The 27,633-nt window shown below is 39.0% G+C and overlaps 1 protein-coding gene across 1 annotated transcript; it reads left to right on the top strand.

Moving 5' to 3' along the window:
- Positions 1-241: 241 nt before the first annotated feature.
- LOC306989659 (uncharacterized protein) lies at positions 242-27,633 on the top strand. The gene is made up of 20 exons (XM_079595549.1): positions 242-455; positions 539-611; positions 10,799-10,880; positions 10,978-11,093; positions 11,194-11,242; positions 11,341-11,410; positions 11,583-12,236; positions 12,896-12,989; positions 13,262-13,343; positions 13,431-13,649; positions 18,281-18,384; positions 22,191-22,272; positions 22,370-22,485; positions 22,602-22,650; positions 22,749-22,818; positions 22,959-23,384; positions 24,054-24,147; positions 24,420-24,504; positions 24,594-24,809; positions 25,178-27,633. The coding sequence occupies exons 7-20, from the start codon at positions 11,648-11,650 to the stop codon at positions 25,484-25,486; spliced, it is 2,535 nt and encodes an 844-aa protein (XP_079451675.1). The 5' UTR covers positions 242-455; positions 539-611; positions 10,799-10,880; positions 10,978-11,093; positions 11,194-11,242; positions 11,341-11,410; positions 11,583-11,647; the 3' UTR covers positions 25,487-27,633.

Below are 27,633 nucleotides of genomic sequence, written 5' to 3'. Positions count from 1 at the left end.
CGAACCATGTGTCCTTTATCATATTTATATTGTGTGATTTATAAAATACCTTATATCCTACATCACATATTTTGATTTTGGACGTCTGGTCACTTTATATCTTATATCAGAATATTATATTACTGTTAAGCCTACTATGAATATTATGTGACCAGATGAAGTGGTTTTGTTAGGATCTAGACACCTATGCAGGCTAACCTCCTTTGCTTAGTTTCCCACTCGGGTCCTATAGGGCGTGGTTGGATCTAGGAAGTGGTTAAAAGCTGCGTGCAGAGTTGAGGGATTGTTTTTAGTTGGCCTGGTTAGCGTGCGTCAAGTGCGAGCTGGTAAACGTTTGTCACATTGGAAATCAGAACTCTCATTCTTCTGCGTCAAGCACAACTTGTTAAAAGTTGGGAGTAATTCATTCACACTGGTCGGCGCATCGCCTTTGTTCGCAGCTGAAAGCAGGGACGGTAAGCGTTTTATTTTATATACAAAGCATGATGCCTACCGATGTAGTTAAGTCACGTTAAAACGTCTCTCTCCTTGTTCTCAGCTGTGAGCTGGAGCAACGAGAGCTTTTCGTCACACTGGCGACGTATTGCTGTTTGTAGCGATAAACGGGGACGGTAAGCATCTGTTGTTGACTGTTGCATGAAATTTAGAAAGCTTGTTATTTGAAGATGCACTTTAACGGAGCTATCCTCCTCATTCTCAGCCCCCTTGGTCTCAAACGGGAAGATTAGTAGCCGAACAGAGCACTATAGTTAGGGAAAGTTAGGCATTTCTTTGGCCAATCTGCAAAAAAATTTCTTACCAATAGCTTTTTTTACCATGTGTTCCTATAGGTGTCTAGTAACACCTCCCAATTTATCCACGGCCAAATCCTCGGGGAAACGCCTGGAGAGGCCATCAAAGTTGGGGTGCCCAGAGGGCCTGGGTACCAAAAAAAAAAAAAAAAAAAATTTTTTTTTTTTACCAATATTAGCTTTTGAGATGTCTAACTATGGGTTTTTAGGGGTGCTGAATCTATCCCAGCCATTAGTTTTGAGTAAAAATGACTCCAAATCCATACAAAATCCATAAAAATGTTTAAAACCATTACAAAACAAAACTTCCTAAATCAGTTTAAAATTTACCAAACCTCATCCAACTCCCCTGCATCTCCCTCACTCCTGTTATCATCTGGCTGGTTGATGTTCTGGCAAGAGTTACCATGACAGTTCCAACAAACAGAAATACACTTGACTCCTAGCTGCACCTGAGAGTGTCACAGTCCTCAGCACAGTTGCAGCTGACAAACTTCAGAAGGTGGTCCGGTGCAATGGGACCACCTCTGTTGTAGGGACTGGTGCATAACCTTGTTCTCCTTGTTTCCATCCATACTCAAGGACATCCAGTTATGGACTTTGTCAAGTCAAGTCACCTTTATTTATATAACGCTTTTTACAATACAGATTGTATCAAAGCAGCTTCACAGTGATAATATGAAAATAATACAACAAAGTTTGCTTCTAGAAGAACATTGCGTCATCGTCCACCTTAAGTAAGGTAGATCAATAATATTGTTGAATATTAAATGTCCCCAACTAAGCAAGCCAACAGCCAAGGCAACAGTGGCAAATAACCAAAACTCCATCAGTGACAGAATGGACAAAAAAGCATTGGGAGATCCCAGGCTCAGTCGGGGGCCAGTTCTCCTCTGGCCAATCAGTGAACAGTGTATGATTATGATTCAGGCAGCATTACAGGTCAGTTATGACACAAACTAGTGAGCAAAGTCAGATTGGATCAGAACATTTATCCAGTTCCATCTGGTTGGAGGTCGGAGTCATCACGTCGGTATGTAGACGGGTTTGTTGAGGATCAGTGCTGATGGCTGTCGTGTCGATGAGGCCTTCACAGGGCTGATGAGGGATGCTTTGTGGATGGGCCCAGGCGCAGGTCCATCCTCTGATCTGGATACGGCCCGGATTCAGCTGACTTCAGTAAACAGGAGAGAGACTAGTTGACTAGTGTAGCAGACTTTATAGCAGTAGCCTATCTCTGGTCTGGAGATATGCCCGCAGAGAGTGCTGTGCTGCAGCTCCTGTAGTCGGAGGCAGTTTCTCAGGCTTGATGCTCCCGGCTGCGGCCCGGACAGTTGAACAGTTCGCAGCCAGCTTTGATGATGTCCCTTTTCTTGGCTCAGATGTCATTGAACACATCCATGGCCCCCTCTGCTTTGTCAGTCTTGCAGAGCTTGGTGAGCAAAGTTGGTTTGCTAAACCCAGAAATTGCTGATACGGTATCGCAGCCAGAGAAGCTGTGTAGGAAGATCAGGTATGTAACAGAACCTCTCCGGGAGGGCCACCCGGATCTTTCCAACATCGTAAGATGTGTCTTTAGCTGTTGTGAGAAAAACCGGGTGGTTTGCCCTATGATGGACCAGCATAACCATAACGTCGGTGTCCTCGGCCCTCACCTCAACAGAGGACTCTATTGCCTCATTTAGTGATGCACACACGATAGAAGTGTCAGCATCATCAGAGCATTGGTGTACACTGATCCTACTTTGTATCAGAACAGTTTTCCCATCCATCTTGGCCTGTATGGCTCTGCCAACCTCCTCTGCCTGATCAGCATTGACTGAGTCCCCGGGAGTGCTGCTGAACCCCGTAGAGAAAGATACCAGAGTCTTCCTGTCACGTATGGAATCGAAGGGGTTGACTTCCTCCAACCATCCAACTATGGCGTTAACAACATCATTGTCTTTCTCCATCTGGGCTGTTTACTGAGCTGAAAACTGTTCTGGATACAATGGAAACCAAGCACAAGGTCAAGTCATCAGATCTGCTCCCAAAATCAATGGAGAGAAGCACCTACGGATTACTGTGATCTTTGACAGATACGGTAGCTCCACCAAGGACCATGACCACCTGAGACGTACAAAAAATGCATGCTGTGACATTCAGATTCGTTCAGACTTAAAAAAAACATTGTTCCACGGGAAAAGTTCCTTGACAACAAGCAAAACAAGACCCAGCTCATTCTGCTCCTTCCTGAGACCTTCCAAAGAAGTAGGATCAGTGTACAACAATGCTCTGATGCTGACACTTCTATCGTGTGTGCAGCACTAAATGAATCAATAGAGTCCTCTGTTGAGGTGAGGGCTGAGGACACAGACGTTATGGTTATGCTGGTCCATCATTGGGCAAACCACCCGGTCTTCCTCACAACAGCTAAAGACACATCTTACCATCTTGACTGAAGACACAGGCGTGGAGTCGGCTATCTTGTCTGAAGAAACAGGCATAGACACAGGTGTAGAGGCGGCCATCTTGTCCGAAGACACAGGCGTTGAGGTGCCCATCTTGTCCGAAGACACAGGCGTGGTGACGGCCATCTTGCTCGAAGACGAGGGCTCAGGCGTGGCGGGCATGCCGTGAAGAAGCTCTGGAAAGGTGGTCTCGGCAGGACGAGACTCCGGAAGGGTGGTCACGGCTGGACGAGACTCCGGAAGGGTGGTCACGGCTGGACGAGACTCCGGAAGGGTGGTCACGGCAGGACGAGACTCCGGAAGGGTGGTCACGGCAGGACGAGACTCCGGAAGGGTGGTCACGGCTGGACGAGACTCCGGAAGGGTGGTCACGGCTGGACGAGACTCCGGAAGGGTGGTCACGGCTGGACGAGACTCCGGAAGGGTGGTCAAGACTGGACGAAACTCCGGAAGGGTGGTCTTGGCGGGACGAGTCTCTGGACTGGCGGCCATGACGGGGCAGATCCGATGAGGCTCTGGTGTGCTGGCGAGTGGTGTGAGTACTAGAGTTGCCAAAGAGGGCATGACATGAACTGGCTCAGGCTTAGGAGATACTGTGAGCTTGCGGGGTTCCTCATCCGCAAAGCCCACAGTAAATGGCGAACCGCTCAATAAAAGGGCAAAGCCCATATATTGCACTAGAGTGTAGTGAGGGGTATCGTCAGGCATGAGGAAATGAAGAAACTTATTAAGTCCATGGCCAAATATGTCCTTTAAGACAGCATCATTAAAGTCCACCCCATGGCAAAGCTCACAAAACTCCTTCACATATTCCTCCATCGGACAGTTACCCTGGCGGAGGCGGAAGAGTCAATCTGCTGGATCCATGTTATGGTCAGTTCTTCTGTCACGGTAGTTTGAAGCAGAGGAGGAAGCAGGATCCACGTGCAGCATTACTTTATTACTTTAATAAACTTATAACTACATAAATATAGACTCAGACTCAGGAACAAGACTCAACAGATTTGACCAGAACTAGTGCTGTGTTGAAAAAATCGATTCACCAATTCTGAATCGATTTTCATATTAATTTCTAAAGATCGATCCGTAACTCAGAGGATCGATTTAATAACAGGCCTACATTTTCCCCATAAACACACGGCGACTGGCGGCGCTGCTAATGCGGTTTCTCTGAATCCACTTGTTGACAAGAAAGGAGGAAAGAGCCGTTCACATAGCGCGTTTTTTACGCGTGCAAATTCGTTTTCCAGGTGCGCCTCTGTTCATGGTTGCATAGCAACGACAGACGCAAAGGGAAAGCACGCGCTTGTGGAGAGGAGAAAGCGGCGCAAACTGCGCTCTCCATGATGACAAGGAAGTATCATCAAATAATTAATTGATTTCTAGCCCTTGCATTAGCTTTACTACTAGATATATTCATTGAGATGAGAAATAAAAAGCCGCCCTGTACAGCGATGATCAGCTGTTCGGTCGAGCTTTCCATGTTGTTACGGAAAGGCCGCTGGTTTTTGACACATGACCTGTTGAGATGCATTGAAGTGCTTCTCACTGAATTTGCACGCGCATAAAACGCGATATGTGAACGGCCCCTAAAGTGGTATCGTGTGCGGTTGTATCTAGTTTAAAAGGTCTTCTAAATATGAACGCAGTTTTGGATTAAATAAAAGGACAGTCAAGTCAAATAAAACACGTTTTATCTCCTGTTTAGTTGGTAACACTACATTAAGATACCATTCATTAAACTAATGCGGCATTAGTAATGCCTTATCTAACATCTAACACATTGAGTGAACAATACATTTTTACAACATTAATGTATGTTTGTGAATGTTATTTAATACAAACACTTGATTGTTCATGAACAGTTAAAACTTTTGATTTTAAAAATATATCGATCAGATCGGATCGAATCGAATCGAATCGAATAATGATAATCGATTCAAGATCTTGAGAATCGGAATCGAATCGATTCTTGAAATTTGAATCGATACCCAGCACTAACCAGAACAAATAACGTTAAGAACTGACAAAGATTGAAACTAGACACAGGGCGTAAATACAGAAGTAGACAAGCTAAACAAGAAAACAAGAGGGCGTGGCTAATAGGAAATACCTGGGGAGACTAATAAACATTAAACATAATGGGGAGCTGCTAAACATGGAACAAGACGGGAACACTGACTAGAATCATGACAAGGAGAGGCTACTAAATCATTTTTATTAATGTAATGTGACTGCACATCCGTATTTCATATTTTCCTAATGTCTTGTACCGTTAAACATGTGGATGAATAATCATATGCAAATTATATGCAGATTTATTTATTTTATTTATTTCACCTTTATTTAACCAGGTTAATCGGTTGAGAACAAGTTCTCATTTGCAACCGCGACCTGGCCAAGATAAGACAGAAGGTGCAAGGCAACAAAGTTACACACAGCATACAAACATTCAAATACACAATCATACATATAGAAGACATTTAAAATTAATAAGAAGTTAAAAGTAGATTGTTTAAAAATGTAAAGTGGCAGTGGTAAGATGAGGATATGCATAGTAAAACTAGGCGTTGTAAGGTTATTTCGGGGAGGAGACGCATGTGTGCACAGTCTTCCGCTGACTGGTATTTATAAAGTGAATTCTGCGCAGGTTCTGGCATACGCACGGTTTTATAAGTCTGAATATTTTTGGCTTTCGGGGTGTACACCAATGCTCTGATGATGCTGACACTTCTATCGTGTGTGCATCACTAAATGAGGCAATAGAGTCCTCTGTTGAGGTGAGGGCCGAGGACACCGACGTTATGGTTATGCTGGTCCATCATAGGGCAAACCACCCGGTTTTTCTCACAACAGCTAAAGACACATCTTACGATGTTGGAAAGATCCGGGTGGCCCTCCCGGAGAGGTTCTGTTACATACCTGATCTTCCTACACAGCTTCTCTGGCTGCGATACCGTATCAGCAATTTCTGGGTTTAGCAAACCAACTTTGCTCACCAAGCTCTGCAAGACTGACAAAGCAGAGGGGGCCATGGATGTGTTCAATGACATCTGAGCCAAGAAAAGGGACATCATCAAAGCTGGCTGCGAACTGTTCAACTGTCCGGGCCGCAGCCGGGAGCATCAAGCCTGAGAAACTGCCTCCGACTACAGGAGCTGCAGCACAGCACTCTCTGCGGGCATATCTCCAGACCAGAGATAGGCTACTGCTATAAAGTCTGCTACACTAGTCAACTAGTCTCTCTCCTGTTTACTGAAGTCAGCTGAATCCGGGCCGTATCCAGATCAGAGGATGGACCTGCGCCTGGGCCCATCCACAAAGCATCCCTCATCAGCCCTGTGAAGGCCTCATCGACACGACAGCCATCAGCACTGATCCTCAACAAACCCGTCTACATACCGACGTGATGACTCCGACCTCCAACCAGATGGAACTGGATAAATGTTCTGATCCAATCTGACTTTGCTCACTAGTTTGTGTCATAACTGACCTGTAATGCTGCCTGAATCATAATCATACACTGTTCACTGATTGGCCAGAGGAGAACTGGCCCCCGACTGAGCCTGGGATCTCCCAATGCTTTTTTGTCCATTCTGTCACTGATGGAGTTTTGGTTATTTGCCACTGTTGCCTTGGCTGTTGGCTTGCTTAGTTGGGGACATTTAATATTCAACAATATTATTGATCTACCTTACTTAAGGTGGACGATGACGCAATGTTCTTCTAGAAGCAAACTTTGTTGTATTATTTTCATATTATCACTGTGAAGCTGCTTTGATACAATCTGTATTGTAAAAAGCGTTATATAAATAAAGGTGACTTGACTTGACAAAGTCCATAACTGGATGTCCTTGAGTATGGATGGAAACAAGGAGAACAAGGTTATGCACCAGTCCCTACAACAGAGGTGGTCCCATTGCACCGGACCACCTTCTGAAGTTTGTCAGCTGCAACTGTGCTGAGGACTGTGACACTCTCAGGTGCAGCTAGGAGTCAAGTGTATTTCTGTTTGTTGGAACTGTCATGGTAACTCTTGCCAGAACATCAACCAGCCAGATGATAACAGGAGTGAGGGAGATGCAGGGGAGTTGGATGAGGTTTGGTAAATTTTAAACTGATTTAGGAAGTTTTGTTTTGTAATGGTTTTAAACATTTTTATGGATTTTGTATGGATTTGGAGTCATTTTTACTCAAAACTAATGGCTGGGATAGATTCAGCACCCCTAAAAACCCATAGTTAGACATCTCAAAAGCTAATATTGGTAAAAAAAAAAAATTTTTTTTTTTTTTTTTTTGGTACCCAGGCCCTCTGGGCACCCCAACTTTGATGGCCTCTCCAGGCGTTTCCCCGAGGATTTGGCCGTGGATAAATTGGGAGGTGTTACTAGACACCTATAGGAACACATGGTAAAAAAAGCTATTGGTAAGAAATTTTTTTGCAGATTGGCCAAAGAAATGCTTAACTTTCCCTAACTACTAGTAGTTAATACAACTAAGAGCGGGCATCCTTAGTGCAAGGTAATCCATTAATGTAATTATATAATGATTTAACTCATAAGTGTGGGATATACTGTGCGATTGGTTTGTGGTTTCCCTGCTTAAACGTGTTGAATTATTGCCGTGGGTAAAAATAGATTTTAGATATTTATTTGGTGTGATATTCCGTGTGAAATACTATTTTGTAACTCAGGGAAGGACAACATAAATAGAAAGAAACTTGTACAGTTGATTTAATAGAAAGAAACTTGTACAGTTGATTTGATGCTATGTGTGCTTGCTTATGGTATGTTTGTGTTGTGTTACAGAAACGGAGTGCTTCTGGGTGTAATTGCCGCTTTTCCCCCCTTATTGTAATCGTATCAATTATACTGTACCTCCAAGGTTTATTGTGTATTTTGTTTATTTGTTTTGTTCTTTTCTTTTTGCCTTTTTCTTTGAAGGGTCTGACGAGCATTACTGTAACATTGTGCAGCACTTGCCCTAAGCCAGTCTCTAACTTAGATGTGGTGTGGTTTCACACGTGTTTTTGAGCTTGCTGTGTACAGAGTTTTCATATTGGGGGTGCTGTGCTAACTGAGATTGAGGTATTTAATGCACTGTGTTTCTGTGTGATAGCGAGGCCTTGCTGTTGGCCATTTGTGTGCCTCTGGACAGTATTATTTGTCGACCTTCAATATTTTAACCACATTAGTGGTGATAATAAACTGAAATACTATTTTTGTAAAAAAAAAAAAAAAAAAAAAAAAAAAAAACAATCCCTCAACTCTGCACGCAGCTTTTAACCACTTCCTAGATCCAACCACGCCCTATAGGACCCGAGTGGGAAACTAAGCAAAGGAGGTTAGCCTGCATAGGTGTCTAGATCCTAACAAAACCACTTCATCTGGTCACAATTAAAATAAGCCGAACCATGTGTCCTGTATCATAGCTACATGAATGACATTTGCAGAAAAAAAACCTGCGTGAAAATCAGTTCGGTATTCAGTGAGGTATGATTAATTAAATGCGCTGACAGCTCATTGCACCTGCCATACAGATTACACTGAGTGGAGCGGGTGACCGGTTTAAGATGGCGGCCCCACGGCTCGTCCGCGCTAATAGGCAGTAGCGGTCGATAGGGCGTCTATCTATATGATGTCTATGGTCGTATCCATAGCGGTCGAATGATTATTCAAAGCCAGACTGTTTAAAGGGCACCTATTATGACATTTAAAATGTTCCTAATGTTGTTGTGGGAGTCCCCAACAACAGTTTTACATGCATGCAATGACAAAAAACACTTTTGTTTTCTTATAATATGCATTTATTTTTACCTGATTTGCTCACCGACTCCCAAATGATTCGTTCAACGACTCGTTTTTCAAACCCCTCCTCTGCGCGACGCTAATCTGCGCTGATTGGTCAGATGACCCAGCAGTGTTTACAGAGATAATACTTATTTTTAACACGGAGTACAATGGTGCTTTTATCAATTCAATTGTATTATAATAATGATTATAGTCCACTGCTTTATAGTTTGTAGTAAAAAACGAAAAATAAGATAAAGAATTTAATGTTATGTTAGCGAGCATAGCCCAGAGTTCATATTGTAAAAGCACAATCAGTCTTTGTTTGCGTTAGCCCGATGCATAAACATAACGTTTTTACACACAAAAAATGCAGTTACGTTACTACGAGGTATTACTCTATTCTTTAGACAACTCCGAAAACAACGACAAACACTTCACATATCTCAATACAATTGCCATTGAAGACCTAGAAGCTAAACGGTGCTTACACAACAAACAAAATTATTATTAAGCATGCTACATAAAATATAAAAGCAACAATTATTAATAACACTTACAGGTTGCGATACGGAGGAGGAAGCTGATGCAAATACACTGAACTGAACCTTCCTTCAATATCAGCCAGCTCGCGAATCCAAGTTTGATTGCATTTAAAAAGCAATCGTCTTCAAAATGACGCGAACAAAGCACAAGGCTCGGACTATACTTCTGTGGTATAGTTATATGAATTGTAGCCACTTAGTCTTCAAATGCTCCTCCTTGGGCAGATGAAAAAAGTTGGCTTTTGAGCCGCACTTCAGAACACAGCGTCTCGTCACCATGATATTTCCCTGGCCTTGGAGCGCAATAAGTGGGCGTATCATATTCAAATAACTTGACAAGTTGACGTCATCTAGTCAGAGAAAAAGCTTCGGTCTTGTAACGATTCATAAAAATGACTCAGAGTCGACTCTCACTTTTGAAAGACAATAACTTTATATACGGTGCACTTTCATATTTCAAACTTTGCAGGATGTTTTTGTTCACTTAGATCTATGTTACACACTACATGAAAGGTAAATTTCAAAATTCCATAATAGGTGCCCTTTAAACCTAAATATTTCAACATAGTGGACAGCTGCTGTGCGCCTGGATGCCATAACAGAAACGTTTGTGATTAAAGCGTTAAGATTTCATGACATTTATTGTGTCTACTGTACTCACAGTGATATAGCCTATAGCTAACGTTATGCTGGTTAACGTTACCTACAAACAAGGACAGCTAATGTCGATTACGCTAGCCTCTAGTCTAGTTCATAACCGCCAGAGGAGAACTGGCCCCCGACTGAGCCTGGGTTCTCCCAGTTCTCCCAGAAAAAAAGTTTTTTTTTTTCTCCATTAGGTCACCTGATGGAGTTTTAGGTCACCTGATGGAGTTTTTCGTTTCCTTGCCACTGTTGCATTTGGCTTGCTCAGTTGGGGATATTCAATCTAATTAATCAATGAATAATACTATTGATTAGCATTACCAAACATGTACGTTTTATTATTATTTTAATTTAATACTGTGAAGCTGCTTTGATACAATCTGTATTGTGAAAAGCGCTATACAAATATTCTGGACTTGACTTGTTGATTTTTGTCATTAATAGCCGTTGCTGCTGATATGGCATTAAAAAAATAAATACACCACAGGCATCATAGTTTAATATTTCTTATTTACCAAATGGGCCATATATGCAAATGGACAAAGAAGCAGTTTTAATGTGGACTCTTACCTTTTTAGGAAGCAGGACTGTGATATTCGTATTCAGCATCCGCAGGTGTCAGATGAGCACTGTAAAATAGAGCTGAATGAGAACAACGAGGTAATTATGTGGTATAACATTATAAGTTTTCTTAAACTGTTTCTTTGCATACAAGAACACACAACATGCTGTTCATTTATTGTCTCTCTCGTTTAAGTTCATTTTGACCAATTTAAGCTCTGTGAACCCCACACTTATTAATGGACAAGTTCTCAATCAATCTGAACGGTTAAAGCATGGTGATCTCATCACAATCATTGATTGTTCTTTCAGGTGATTCAGATTTTTATTGTAATTATGAAAAATCTTTCTCGGAGAATCCTTGTTCTGAGAATAATTTGTTTTGTGTGGTTTCATCTTGTCATAATGTTAGGTTTGAGTACCCACCTCTCAAGACACCGACAGTGTCAACTACAGTTCAGGTGTGTAGTTGATGTGAGTCTTGTGAAACAGATGATGGGTATTTTTTATTAATTTATAATTTATTTATTTGTTAAAATTTGATTTTGTCATCCTGTAGGCTTTGCAAGACCAGCAGGAAAAAAGCACACCAGTTCATGCAGAGAAGAGGAAGTCAGAGCATTCGTTTGGTTAGTGATACATTTATTTTTTGCAACATGTTTACTTAGAGGATAAGTACAGTAGTCTGTAAGTCATCTCACATTCATAGTAATGTAACATGTAAACAAGTTTTTTTAGTTTTGGTAATTCTACTTGAATTTAATTTCATATCCGTGATTGTCATGTGTGTTGTACTTGCAGACACTTGTTTAAAAGATGGGTCAAATTTACCGCCATCTGTGGATCAATCTGTTGAGCTCTACCAAATGCCCAAACAGGACCATGTTGAACCATGGAAATCTGAGCTACCAAAAACACCTCTTGCAAGACCTCAGGTTAATCATGAGGAAGCTAAATGGGTCACAACTCAAGAGCCGGTTTTCGATTCTCTTCTATCCTACTTGTTAAATGAAGATATTACTCATACAGCTTTCCCTCAGAGCTCATTTCCTGCAAGTCAGAAAGAGAAACCTGTTGATGATATGCCGTCTGTAGGGTCCATCACCCCCTCATTGACAGAGAGAGATGTAACTCATGTCTCCCAGAAGAAGAAAACACCCTTGAAAACGCCTCAGAAGTTCAGTGCTGGTGAGGTTGTCCAGCATATTCACTTAGAGCCTCAGCCTGAGGAGAAAACTCCTAAATCCCCAGAAGGAAGGAGAAGTGTTGGATCACAGGATCAGAGCCTTGATCTCCAAATGCCTTTGGGCCAGCCTCAGACTCCAGGCCCAGTAGGCAAGAACACTGAAGTGAAAATGTCACCAAGAACATCCTCAAGATCAAATGCTGGCAATATGTCTGAAGTCCAAGGTGTTCTACATGAGATTGAGCCAATACCTAGTTATAGGATCAAAGGTGAGAAAGTCTTTCTTCTGTTTTTCTCCTCATGATCACAACTATTTTTAACACCTTAGAAGTAGAGATGCATAAGTAATCGCTCACTCAATCTCATTCCTAAATGACAACAATTCGCCTCTGTCTATTAAACATTTGACAAAATCACAACGTAACATTCAAATCTGTGTTTGCGCTGCTGCTGAGAAAGCAGTTGTGTGAACTTCACAAACAGTAGCATTTTCAACCACACAGTATCGTTGTTTCTGTGTTGCAAATATAAAAATTATCACAGAAGTACTGGGATAAAAGTTTATAGTTTGGATATAAACACTGATATCTACGGTAGCGATCATAAGAGCAGTTCACCTTTTGTAAAAAACTTGGCGCTTTAAACAACAATATCGATTACATTGTTATGCCACTAGTAGCGACAAGTGACTGTTTATGAACTTTGTCCCAATTCGGAGACTGCGTCCTCCGGAGAGGCATTTAAAGTGCGATTGTGTCACATCGGCACAACGAAGGCTATCCCGATTCAAAGGCTGCAACCTTCGTGACAAAAGCTACCCGGATTCTAAAGAGACTTCAAATGTGTCCTTCGTTTCTCAGGAAATTAAGGATACAACTGATGGACCCTTCACTTGCAAAACTTGTTGTAATATTTTCTTTTGTTTTAGGGCTCCAGGTGCGGACAGCTGAATTTATTAAAATGAGGGCTGACAATGACCATTTATTTACAGGGAACAAAAACTCGGCCAGTGTGGGTTGGGGGTAAGGCCTATTTCCACTAGACTCTCTTGTGTATTATACAGCAAATAGTCCTCACCCTATACAAAGCCCACAGCCCACTAGATAAGGCAAAAGTCTTTCACTTAGTTGTTTTTTGTAGTACTGTCATGCAAGGTATATTTACAAATGTTTTAACCAAACCTGAGGACTTGCATGTCCTTTTGTCATATTTTGTAATGTTAAGATTGCACTTATGTCAAGATTGCGCCCGTCTTAATGTTCTTCTTTAGTGTTTCCTTTTTATCTTGTTTTAGGACAGTTCTGAAGAAAATGGGCCTGCTGGAGACTCCCTCAGAGGCCAGACAAAAATGGAAGTACTTAAAAAAAAAATACAACGTAAGCAAGTTAATTGACGCGTCTTTGCTGAAATGTATTGTGCTGTTGTTGTTTTTGTTAACAGGCGGTTTATTTGCTCTGCCGTAGGATTGCAAGCGTAAGGGAGCGAGTGCTGAAACTTGGCCGTGGTTTGCCCACATGGATGAGGTGTTGGGACAGAGGCCTTCCACCAACCCCCCTTTCCTACCTGCCTCCTTCCCTGAGGACACACCAGGGCCAAGTTCAGCAGTGGATGACGAAGATGAGGAGGAGCCACGACCACCACCAGCCAAGAGAAAAAGAGGCCATGACGATGAGCTGGTCGAGGTACTTAGGCAATACATACATTTTCAATAAGAGGAGATGAGAGAATAGCAGTGAGAGAATGGACCGACTAAAATTTAAGTTAAAAATAGGTTAATTAAAAATTATAAATATATATATTTTTTTTTAATGTCACGTTGAATGAAGTTAAGCTTCTTTTTTAATAACTGTTTATGTATGCTCGATAGTTTCTTGTATCATATGATATGATTTAATTACATACATTTTCAATGAGAGCACAGGATAGCAGTGAGAGAATGGACCGACTATTTTCTCTTATTAAGAGAATGGTTAATAAATTAAATTTAAAGGGTAAGTTAGGTGTTTTACACTTAAAGCCCTGTTTACAGATCGTTTCTGATGAAATAGAAAGATAAAAATTTGGACACATGCTGCTGTCCCGAGAATTTTAGGTTTATTTCGCTCCCCTCCCCCCACCTACACAAAATGACCACCGAGTGGTCAGGGGTGTTCACTGATATGCTCACTCAAAAAGCGAAATAAACCTAAAATTCTCGGGACAGCAGCATGTGTCCAAATTTTAATCTTAACCGGTTCCCACTGATCTGTTCTACAGAAAATGTGTTTTGATAGATACAAGAGCCAAAACCTATGTTATTCCACTCCCAAATAATATAGAGAGAGATTAAATATGAACTGATTACACATTACTATGAATGTGAGATGACTTACAGACTACTTGTCCTCTAAGCCTGCAAGTTTTTTTTTATATATATATATATAATGTTATGCAATACAAAGCAAACAGTTAGAAAAATACAGTTGTCACGCCTGTCCTAAATATTAACTCAGACTGTGCAGTGTTAAGTGATTTATTTTTGATTACTGTGAAATGAGTCAATTATTCAAATATCTGTTTTCTTTTTAATGACAATAAATGTGGAAAACATATTGTCATTTTGTATTGCAAAAGCACACTTTTATGTAACATGCTTAATGTGATACTAGTGCATTTATAGTATAGCCTAAGCACCAACAAGGTTATATCTACTGTATTTTTCATGAAAATCCAAATATAACTTTATGTAGAGTGATCGCTGCATGCTTTTTTAATGCAACACACCTCTGAATATGTGTACTATGTTTGACTTAAAATCAATTTAAGATTTAGTGCATTTAAATATACTTAAGTAGCACAGTTAATTTAAACTATTACATTGCTAACATATTTTAAACAAAATTAATTTAGGTTAACTATCTAATTACACTTAAAATAAATTTCTGTGTTAGTGCTATTTAGTGTATTTAGATAAAGTGTACTTAAATAGCACATTTGTGAATAAATTTCTAACATATTTCTGGTAAAATCAATTTAATTTGAACTTATGATAGCTATCTAAAAGTGCACTAACAATGAACTATTTTTTAATGCGTTTCAAATGTACTTGTAAGAAATACACTACTAAAACCCTTCTGTGCATTTTTTCAATAGTATATCTTATTTCTATGCACTAAAAATACATTTAAAATATCAATAGTATTTAGTATACTTTCGCAATTACACAAGTACTACTTAAGTAAAAATATACTTTTAATTAGTGTATTTATAATTTTTTACGTTTTCTTTAGCACAAAAAATAAGAGTGTACTACAAATGTACTTTCTTGTATTTAAGTTTTTTTTTTAGTGCACTCAAGTACACTTTATTTTCACCTGGGCTGCGTTTCCCAAAAGCATCGTAAGCCTAAGTTGATCGTAGAGACCATTGGTCGCAATTCTTCTACGATCAACTTAAGCTTACGATGCTTTTGGGAAACCCTGCCCTGGACAGTAGGAGTTCACTTTTATCACTCCTCCCCTCACTGCAGTCGCCTACTCTCGCATAAATTTCAGGCAGGGCAATGAGCATCTCAAACAAGCCTAAAGTTGCACTGTTGAGGCTTGCGCAGTTATTTATAACATATTATACCATCACACGACCAGAGTGCTGTTTTCCTACCATCACGATTGAAACCAAGACACTGATTTCATAACAGTTCAATAAACAAATTGTTAAAATGAAGTCACTTACATTTAAGACGCAATGACTGTTCAGCAGCGAAAATAGTTTTAAACAAAGATCACAGCAGAACCATCACGCATCTCACAGGAAGCCATGTTTCATTACTGAATGATTCAGCGTTTTGAACGAGTCGGTTGAGTCAAAAATTCAATTACCTATTCATAAACCATAGACATCATATAGATAGACGCCCTATCGACCGCTACTGCCTATTAGCGCGGTCGAGCCGTGGGGCCGCCATCTTAAACCGGTCACCCGCTCCACTCAGTGTAATCTGTATGGCAGGTGCAATGAGCTGTCAGTGCATTTAATTAATCATACCTCACTGAATACCCAACTGATTTTCATGCGGGGTTTTTTTCTGCAAATGTCATTCATGTAGCTATGATACAGGACACATGGTTCGGCATATTTTAATATTCATAGTAGGCTTAACAGTAATATAATATTCTGATATAAGATATAAAGTGACCAGACGTCCAAAATCATAATATGTGATGTAGGATATAAGGTACCGGTATTTTATGAATCACACACTATAAATATGATAAAGAAGCAGAAACAGAGTTGCAGTAAAGTAAGATATTTTAATAAGTTGAAGAAACATTAATGATTTGTGACACACACACACACACACACACACACTCTCTCACACACTCTCTCTCTCTCACACACACACACACACACACACTCGATTTGCGCATCGCCGACGCCGTCATGTGTGTATTACACAGGTAACTTAACGTTAACGTTATTAACGTTACATTGCTTCCTGATATCACGTGCGCAAACACAAATAACCTATATTTATATATGTTTATACTACAGGGCCGTTGAATGCTTGTATCTGATAACCGAGAAGCTCTTGTAATTATTACTTTACCCAACCTCTCCATGCCGAGTGATGCAGTAAACACAGCCTAGCTAACGTTAGCTGGCTACGATTTCAGTACAGTAATATCAAAGATCCTTGCTCCTCCTCAATTATCTGGTAATATTCTATTCACAAAATACAACCAAACGTACGGTAATGTTAAAATGTACTTGTTAAAAGTAATCCCGGGCCCTATTTGCGCTGGTCCGCCGATTAGAACAGGAAAATGCTCCACAGTGCTCTGGAATCTAACTGCTGCTAAGTAACGAAACTAGGAGTACGACCGGTTTAAGATGGCGGCCGTATTTCTCAGTGCCCAGCGGCCAATAGGGCATCTAGTCTCTATATAATATCTATGTTCATAAACTGCCTCATTCTGAATAAATCAGCCTTGAATAAATGACTCAATGACTCGCTCATTAAGACGGTCGCCTGCCGCCACCTACTGGCGGTTTAGTTTCAAAGTATCTTTCTTTTCAACATTTCTTAGGTGTATATTAAAAAAATATTTCAAACACTCTCATAATCTCATTTAATACAGTAATTTTGGTAACACTTTCCAATAAGGTTCATTAGTTAATGTATTAACTAACATTAACTAACCATGAGCAATACATTTGTAACTACTTTGTTAACATTAGTTAATAGAAACAGCTGTTCATTGTTTGTTCATGTTAGTTCGCAGTGAATTAACTAATGTTAACAAGATTTTAATAAAGTATTAGTAAATGTTGAAATTAACATGAACAAACATTAATAAATGGTGTATACGTGCAGTTCATTATTAGTTCATGTTAACTAATGTAGTTAACTAATGTTAACTAACGAACCTTATTGTAAAGTGTTACCGTAATTTTTCTATGTAAATTATTTAATTTGATTGATAAGTAAACAGCCTAGTGTCTTATTATTCTAATTCAATGTAGGCTATTGATCAAATTTAAGAATTTGAAATGAAAGATGGAGCATACATTTAATAAAATTAGGGGAAAAATTACCTTTATAACGGTAAAATTGTTTATTCTGATAAGAGTGTTTTCCAACAGTGCTGTTCTGTTTAGGCTATTAAGGAAATGTTATTTTGCCAAAAGAATAACTTTTATTTTAAAGTCAAAGTAACCTAAATAAATAGGTTAGAGATAAATAAATGTTCATTTTAAATCAGCCTACTTCAGTGTGAAGTTGCAAATTTTCATGTTTAACACTGAGAATTTGAATAATGTGATGATCAGATGCAGATATATCTAAATTAAAGAATAACATAGGTTTGGGCGGTTAGTGGGTGGATTATTTTTTTTAAACGGCGGATTCGGGTGACTCAAAGTGCACCAGATTAATGAATTTATCTTTAAAATGTACAAAATATTCTTCCAGGGGGGGCATGCCCGCGGACCCCCATATGATGGTCTACGAAAAAAAAATATTTCATTATCTTATTATTAAAACACATTATCAGGGTTTTGCGACCTGCATCTCGATTTCAGCCAGGAAAAACCCTGAAACCCCATTGCAAAAAAACCTGCAAAAACCCCTAGTGAACCCGACCAACCCACGTCATCCACGATTCCTATAAAGGTCGGCCAGGAACCTTAGGGTTGTAATTGATGATCAATTGAACTTTACATTGCTAGACCTATGCTTATTTGCACATCCGGTTTTCATTGGCATGTGTCAAATTTGTGACCCGTGACAGAGGATAGACTTTTAAAATTGTGTCTTTTGTGTTTGCTAAACAAGGTCATTTGTTTTAAAATGCCTTTGCTCGGGAAGATGGTGCTGATCGAAAGACATGGAGAAGATGGCACTGAATTTCCCTTCACACCACCCTGTCTGTTCGGAAGGTCAGTAACACATTTATTTATAATTATGGCTTACATGGGTGCATAGGGCCATATGGGGAATTGGGTAAGTGACATGATGTCTATGAATATTTAAAACTATAATGCTGTTAGTGTTATGTGAGGAACGAACAAACACTATCCAACAAACACAATGGATAAAGGTTTGGGGAAAATTGCCTTTATAAAAGGTAATAAAAATAATTGCCATGATAATCAATTTAAGAGGGCATACAAATATCCTGATTTAGAAATACAGAACACTGATGGGAATATTGGTTCTGAATAAATAACATTTACGACACAAAATTTAAAAACTTTACTGAATAATATAGTTAGTTATTGCACCATCACAGTATTTGAGTCACAGTAATGAGTCGCCAGCTGAGGAAAGTTTGCATATTTAGAAACATATTGATACAAATATGCTGTGTTGGCGTATAGATTATTTACCTTACAACTCTGGTGAAATGGCGCACATTGCGTTCCCATATTCAACACAAACTGACAGCATAGAGATGGCATTTGTTGAACGAGCTGGTGAGAAGCGCATCAAAGACCTGTGTACTCCGACTTACAAAACAAAATAATAACAAATGTGCTCATAAGATATCATGCCACTTCATTTCATCCCCCACTATCCCGCGGGTATGATATGAACCATCACGTTGTTTAATATTGTTTTGTACATGCTCCCATACTGTCTCTTGCTTGCCAGTGTGGTGAAGAAATGAGTCCCAGCTTAGGAGGACCCAAGCAATCCAATTGGTTCAAAGCACGTTTTATGGGTAACGTTAATCGCTTTAGTGCTAGTTACAAATCAGAAATCACTTTATTATACAAGTCGTTTGAACTGTGTGTTATATAACGACCATTAATGTATTTTAACTTATAGGTTTAATTTACTATAACCGAAGCTATAGGCTAGATAGTGAAATTAAACATTTATTGTTCTTAGTGTTTTTTTTAGTTAGCTTAGATAACGTAGTAGCATAGGCAGCATACATTCGAAATGATTATCGGTAACTTAGATAGTTTTTTTCGCCATCTACGATATTTTTTGATTTAAAAAAAATGACGATAACAATTACGATACATAGCCTACATCTGTTTAAGAATTAATTATTTCTTTCACTTTAACTATATACATCAAGATAAAAATAAAATATTATTACATGAGTTGAAGTTTGATTGATTACATTAAAGGAGAACTCCGGTCAATTTTAACATTGAGCACATTTTTTTGTAAATTTGGAGTGCTGTCAATACAGAGAACAACGACAAAAATCAGTGTTGCCTACACCGTGTTATCCTCTTTTTAAAATTTGCACCCTGTTGACTTCAATGGGGCAAGTTTTAAACTTAACCAGTTCTTCTAAAACATCCTTGATGTGTCATACAAGTGTCCAGCCATGTGAGTGATTCCTTCAGAGTGAACGCGAGTGAATCTGACTGCAGTAGATGTGAAAGATATGAATAAAAAAGATGTTATATCAGCCAGCGCACATACCTGTATTTACATCCTGTACATAAGTCCAAAGTAGTCGATTGTCGAGTTATGATCACGCACGTGAACTCGACAATCGACTACTTTGGACTTCGACCGAAAACAGGATGTAAATACAGGTACAGAAATAACATCATTTTTATTAATATCTTTCACATCTACTGCAGTCAGATTCACCGTGTTCACTCTGAAGGAATCATCTAACATGGCTGGGCACTTGTAATGACACATCAAAGATGTTAAGAGGCTAAAAGCAGGTTTAAAACGTGCCCCATTGAAGTCAACAGGGTGCACATTTTAAAAAGAGCAAGTTTATTATAAAGCTGTTTTATTCAGTATTTAAAATGGTATATTAAAAGTGCAAAAATAATTAAATATAAATGTTAAGACACACACAGACTTTGAAATAAAAAAAACTTTAATATAGTATCTTGTTGTGTACATTACAAAACAAATACATAAGAGTACATTAACAAAGTAAAGCTTATATAATTTCTTGAACAAAATACATAAAGATCAGTGAAATGCTATGGCAGAGCTATAGAACATTTCAGTTATACCTGTATTACTGAAAATTACACTATGATTAATATTACATCACTAAGACAGATAGATAGATAGATAGATAGATAGATAGATAGATAGATAGATAGATAGATAGATAGATAGATAGATAGATAGATAGATAGATAGATAGATAGATAGATAGATAGATAGATAGATAGATAGATAGATCGATCGATTGATTGATAGACGGATTTAATAAATTAATGTGAAATCGCCTTCGCCGGAAGATCAACAGTTTTCAAATCAGATGACTGTCTGACGGTTACCGTAATAGCTGGTGTATGCGTGAACGGGAAATATACACTCAAAAAAATGCTAGGTTGTTTCAACCCAATTTTGGGTCAAATATGGACAAACCCAAACGTTGGGTTAAAAGTGTAACTCAACGGCTGGGTTAGTCCATATTTGACCCAATATGGAGTAGAGTGTAGTGGCTAGATTGACAGTGCATTTCGGGGTGGCGGCTGGCTTGACCGCAGTGAAAAAACGTCCAAATATCATACGCCAGCCATGCACACTTGAAGAAGCTGGGTAAAATTAGAAACAACACTACGTTTTCTATTAAATACGTAAATAGAAAAATATTCTAAAGTACAATCATTTTAAAGTGTGTTAAAAGTTGTATTGTGAAAATAGCATGATGCTAATATACTTTTAATATATTTAAAGATAGTAATTTTTTTGTTAGTATATTTGCAATGTACTATTGAAAAAGGGAATGTATTTCAAATACAATAAAGTATACTTTTTTTCACTATAAGGCTAGAACTTGTCTGTCATTTTTTTTTCTAGTTATGAATTGTATCCTGTTTTCCGTTATTAGCCTACAGTAAACACGAAGTGATATGGAACTGTAATGCGGTCAAGACCTGCCGAACTACTTTAGCAGTGCGTTTCCCTGAAAAAAATAATTTGCAACTAAATTGTTTGGTTTCACTTTATTTGGATGGTCCCTTTAACACATTCTGTTGTCTATAAGTAACATTGTCCCTTCATGTCTACTAACTCTCATCAGAGTGTTAGTAGAGCATTAGTAGACTGGTAGGGTTAGAATGAGTTGGCATGTAGTTGCAAAGTTACTTATAGTCAGTAAAGTGTCTGTTGGAGGAGCATCACAATAAAGAGTTTGCAGATATTAAGCAGACAGTCTACGAATACTCTAATGAGAGTTAGTTGACATGTAGTTGCACAGTTACTTATAGGTAACAGAATGTTCAAAAGGGACCATCAAAATAAAGTGTTACCAATTGTTTAAATGCGCACGTTTAATGTGTATAATTCAAAAAAGGAAATCTTGAACAACAAATGAATAATGTACTTGATTGTGTGGTGCTTATGTCGTTCGTCTGGCTGTAACTGTAATTATTTGAAATGTTCTAGACATCAATGAACAAAAACAAAATGTTACCTGCAAAAAGGCACTATAGTGCAAGAAGCTATTGATAGAATTATATTTTAATCTTTTTGAATAATTTGTGGTGAAATTAGAAATACACGGGAGATGCATCTTCGAATATCAATTTACAACACATTAAATACAATGCATAGAAATTATATTGTAATCAAAAAGTTGAAATACTGTTGATTTTTGTCATTAATAGCCGTTGCTGCTGATATGGCATTAAAAAAATAAATACACCACAGGCATCATAGTTTAATATTTCTCATTTACCAAATAGGCCATATATGCAACTGGACAAAGAAGCAGTTTTAATGTGGACTCTTACCTTTTTAGGAAGCAGGACTGTGATATTCGTATTCAGCATCCGCAGGTGTCAGATGAGCACTGTAAAATAGAGCTGAATGAGAACAACGAGGTAATTATGTGGTATAACATTATACGTTTTCTTAAACCATTTCTTTGCATATAAGAACACACAACATGCTGTTCATTTATTGTCTCTCTCGTTTAAGTTCATTTTGACCAATTTAAGCTCTGTGAACCCCACACTTATTAATGGACAAGTTCTCAATCAATCTGAACGGTTAAAGCATGGTGATCTCATCACAATCATTGATTGTTCTTTCAGGTGATTCAGATTTTTATTGTAATTATAAAAAAATAAATAAAAAATAAATCTTTCTCGGAGAATCCTTGTTCTGAGAATAATTTGTTTTGTGTGGTTTCATCTTGTCATAATGTTAGGTTTGAGTACCCACCTCTCAAGACACCGACAGTGTCAACTACAGTTCAGGTGTGTAGTTGATGTGAGTCTTGTGAAACAGATGATGGGTATTTTTTATTAATTTATAATTTATTTCTTTGTTAAATTTTGATTTTGTCATCCTGTAGGCTTTGCAAGACCAGCAGGAAAAAAGCACACCAGTTCATGCAGAGAAGAGGAAGTCAGAGTATTTGTTTGGTTAGTGATCATGAAATTAATTTTCTGTAATATTCTATACATTCATTTTTTGCAACATGTTTACTGTAAGTTCTTTTTCCTAGTTTGCTAATTCTACTTGAATTTAATTTCATATCCGTGATTGTCATGTGTGTTGACAGCTTTCCCTCAGAGCTCATTTCCTGCAAGTCAGAAAGAGAAACCTGTTGATGATATGCCGTCTGTAGGGTCCATCACCCCCTCATCGACAGAGAAAGATGTAACTCCTGTCTCCCAGAAGAAGAAAACACCCTTGAAAACGCCTCAGAAGTTCAGTGCTGGTGAGGTTGTCCAGCAAATTCGCTTAGAGCCTCAGCCTGAGGAGAAAACTCCTAAATCCCCAGAAGGAAGGAGAAGTGTTGGATCACAGGATCAGAGCCTTGATCGCCAAATGTCTTTGGGCCAGCCTCAGACTCCAGGCCCAGTAGGCAAGGAAACTGAAGTGAAAATGTCTCCAAGAACATCCCCAAGTTCAAATGCTGGCAATATGTCTGAAGTCCAAGGTGTTCTACATGAGATTGAGGCAATACCTAGTTATAGGATCAAAGGTGAGAAAGTCTTTCTTCTGTTTTTCTCCTCATGAACACAACTATTTATAACACCTTAGAAGTAGAGATGCATAAGTAATCGCTCACTCAATCTCATTCCTAAATGACAACAATTCGCCTCTGTCTATTAAACATTTGACAAAATCACAACGTAACATTCAAATCTGTGTTTGCGCTGCTGCTGAGAAAGCAGTTGTGTATGAAACAGCTTCACAAACAGTAGCATTTTCAACCACACAGTATCGTTGTTTCTGTGTTGCAAATATTAAAATGATCACATAAGTACTGGGATAAAAGTGTATATTTCGGATATAAACACTGATGTCTACGGTAGTGATCATGAGATTTGTTAACCTTTTGTAAAAAAACGTGGTGCTTCAAACAACGATTGTATCGATTACATTGTTATGCCACTAGTTAGCGACAAGTGACTGTTTATAACATGAGCTTTGTCCCAATTCGGAGACTGCGTCCTCCAGAGAGGCATTTAAAGTGCGATTGTGTCACATCGGCACAACGAAGGCTAACCCGATTCAAAGGCTGCAACCTTCGTGACAAAAGCTACCCGGATTCTAAAGAGACTTCAAATGTGTCCTTCGTTTCTCAGGAAATTAAGGATACAACTGATGGACCCTTTGCTTGCAAAACTAATATTTTCTTTTGTTTTAGGGCTCCAGGTGCGGACAGCTGAATTTATTAAAATGAGGGCTGACAATGACCATTTATTTACAGAGGACGATAACTCAGACAGTGTGGCTTGGAGGTAAGGCCTATTTCCACTAGACTCTCTTTATAGCAAATAGTCCTCACCCTATACAAAGCCCACAGCCCACTAGATAAGGCAATAGTCTTTCACTTAGTTGTTTTTTGTAGTACTGTCATGCAAGGTATGTTTACAAATGTTTGAACCAAACCTTAGGACTTTTGTATGCCTGTCCTGTTGGGTCATATTTTGTAATGTTAAGATTGCACTTATGTCAAGATTGCGCCCGTCTTAATGTTCTTCATAAGTGTTTCCTTTTTATCTCGTTTTAGGACAGTTCTGAAGAAAATGGGCCTGCTGGAGACCGCTCCCTCAGAGGCCAGACAAAAATGGAAGTACTTAAAAAAAAAATACTACGTAAGCAAGTTAATTGACGCGTCTTTGCTGAAATGTATTGTGCTGTTGTTGTTTTTGTTAACAGGCATGGTTTATTTGCTCTGCCGTAGGATTGCAAGCGTAAGGGAGCGAGTGCTGAAACTTGGCCGTGGTTTGCCCACATGGATGAGGTGTTGGGACAGAGGCCTTCCACCAACCCCCCTGTCCTACCTGCCTCCTTCCTTGAGGACACACCAGGGCCAAGTTCAGCAGTGGATGACGAAGATGAGGAGGAGCCACGACCACCAGCCAAGAGAAAAAGAGGCCATGTCGATGAGCTGGTCGAGGTACTTAGGCAATACATACATTTTCAATGAGAGGAGAGGAGAGCATAGCAGTGAGAGAATGGACCGACTAAAATTTAAGTTAAAAATGGGTTCATTAAAAATTATAAATATATATATATTTTTTATTGTCACGTTGAATGAAGTTAAGCTTCTTTTTTAATAACGGTTTATGTATGCTCGATAGTTTCTTCATTGTATCATGTGATATGATTTAATTACAGCCACTGATTTGTCAGTGACAGGATACACTCCGAGCAATCGTTATTATTTCTGTCAAAGGATGGAATTAGGATTATAATTAGTAGTATACTTTATCTATATACATATATTCATTTTTTTAAATTAATTTTCTGATTTGTCCCCCACAGACATCAGATGAGAGCACACAGTCCCGGACCCAAACCCAGGCCAACACCACACAGCCCGGATCTCCTGACTCCACTAATGTGCCACCACTCTGCACCCCTAAAACTTCTCGCCGTGCTCTTGCTTCAAAGAGAAGAGCTGAGGCAGATCAGCCCTGTGTCCTGAACCGCATTAATAGCAAGCCAGATGAGGAAGAGCATTTTCTTTTAAGTTTAGCTGGGGCATTGAGACACCTTCCTCCACGCAGTCGATCCGAGGTTAAAATCAAATTTCAACAGATTTTACATGAAGCAGAGTTTAACAATCAGTAAAACAGTAATACATAAACAAACACACACACACACACACACACACACACACAAATTCACAGGGATAGAAACCAAATTCTTTTTTCCAATGATTCCATTGCTCAAGTCGATTCGATTGCACCCTATGACGTTATTTCCCATCATGAAAAAATAGTTTGCCATTTGTTTGAATTCTTAGAAAAACCTACTTTTTCTAACTCCTCCTGGGCCGTTGCTCCGATTTTCACGAAAATATAATCAGATCATCTTCAGACCATGCCAACAAAAGTTATGGAATTCATGTTGATTTGTCAAACCGTTCTCAAATACCGTGCAAACTAATTTTATGTAGCGCTTGCAAAAACAAAAGTAACGCTGTATCTCCGCAACATTTTATTGTATTCAGACCAAACTTGGTACATGTATGTCATCACAAGCATGCCTTGAGGCCACATACTGTGTTTTGGTGCAGTGACACCTGCTGGTCCGGAGATACAATAAACGGCTACTTTTGCTTAACTTCTAACCTTTTTGTCCAAACATCATAAAAGTGGTCTCGTTAGATTCAGGACATCATGCAGAGTCGACTGATATCCAATTTTTCCATATCGACCATTTTAGGTTTCAGACATTTTGAATTTTGTACCAAAATGCTGTATTTTATGAACACATGAACGGATCGTTACGGAACTCGGAATGGGTCATCAGTACGATGACCTGAAGGAGCCTGAGTGGTAAAATCAAAATTTCAAATGCTTATAACTCGGGAGTCATCTCCTTAGGTTCCTGAATCCTTGCCGAGTCCTACGATACCAAACATTTTAAGGTTTTGCCTTACGGTTTGGGTAGCGTTGTGATTTAGCGCTTAAAAAACATTTGCCAATATCTTCGAAACCGTTTGACCAATCGAAATGAAGCCACCGTAGGAAGTTTGGAAACATAGGTCGTTGGTCGATCGCTTATACCCACATGACAAAATATTAATAGTAAGTGGCAAGAAAATGCAAACAAAGACAGGTGTGTGTGGATACTTTTTTATGCGTTTATATAAATAAATGTCTATACCTCCAAAACCAAATGAGATATTTTCACCAAATTTGACACACATGTATGGGATTACTATGAGGACACATAAAAAAATGGTAGGATCGTGCCTCTTGTTGGCGCTACAATAGAACAAAAACATGAAATTGCCATAGATTTCAATACAGTATTGTGATATAAAATGTTATACTTAACGAATGCATTGGTGTAACATTACGAAACTCAGTATGTACGATCAGCACCAAGCCTTGAAGGTACTCAAAAGATTTTGAGACCGTCACCTTTTGGTCAAAAGTTATAATGAAATTTACAAAAATGCTGATCAATTTTGAATAAATTAGCCTATTGCAATGAAACTGGTCTTAATAGATCTCTTGGGGCACACAGAGAACATAGATACCAAGGTTGCCATATGTGGCAGCACTTCCTGTCCGCCATCTTGATTTTCGTTCAATTCCTACTTTTTCAAACTCCTCCTAGACCGTTTGTCCGATTTTCACCAAAATCTAATATTATCTCCAGACCATGCTGACAAAATGTGGATTTCGTCCTGATAGATGTTACCGTTTTCCTATATTGCAGCGACAAAGTTAAGTCATGATGCCAAAATGACTCTGAAACTGTAGCTGTGTCCCAATGTGAAGGCTGCATCCTTCGAAGGATGCATCATGTAGCCTTCGTAGGATTTCCTAATTGCGCAACCAGGTGTTCCTCCTGGCGCCAAGCAACGGTGCGAGAGGACAGCTGCCATCCTGATAATTCATTTGATATAATTGAGTAAACAGCTATGGAGCCAGAATTGGCTATTGTCATTTTTATGTTTTATATTTTACTGGAAGACATCGTGAGGATTTTTCAGCCCCGGCACCGCCGGGTCATGTATTTTCGGCTTAGCCAAGACCATGACCAGCTGTAAATTGAGCTGGTTTGCTGCGTCCCGTCCTGAATTGCCGGATTACACTTTAAACTGTTCAAGTACTGGGTGTTAACTTACGTAAATAATGTAATAAAAAATATGAAAAGAAAACATACATAGGCATATATATATATATATATATATATACAGTATATAGGCTATATATTATTCCATGTGTCAGCCCTGCAAACCTGTTGGTAGACAACTAATG

This window comes from Phoxinus phoxinus (genome assembly GCF_949152265.1).
Source record: "Phoxinus phoxinus genome assembly, chromosome: 21".
Taxonomy (NCBI): domain Eukaryota; kingdom Metazoa; phylum Chordata; class Actinopteri; order Cypriniformes; family Leuciscidae; genus Phoxinus; species Phoxinus phoxinus.
Note: the sequence above shows the minus strand (reverse complement) of the source record. Positions and strands in the feature narration are given on the sequence as shown.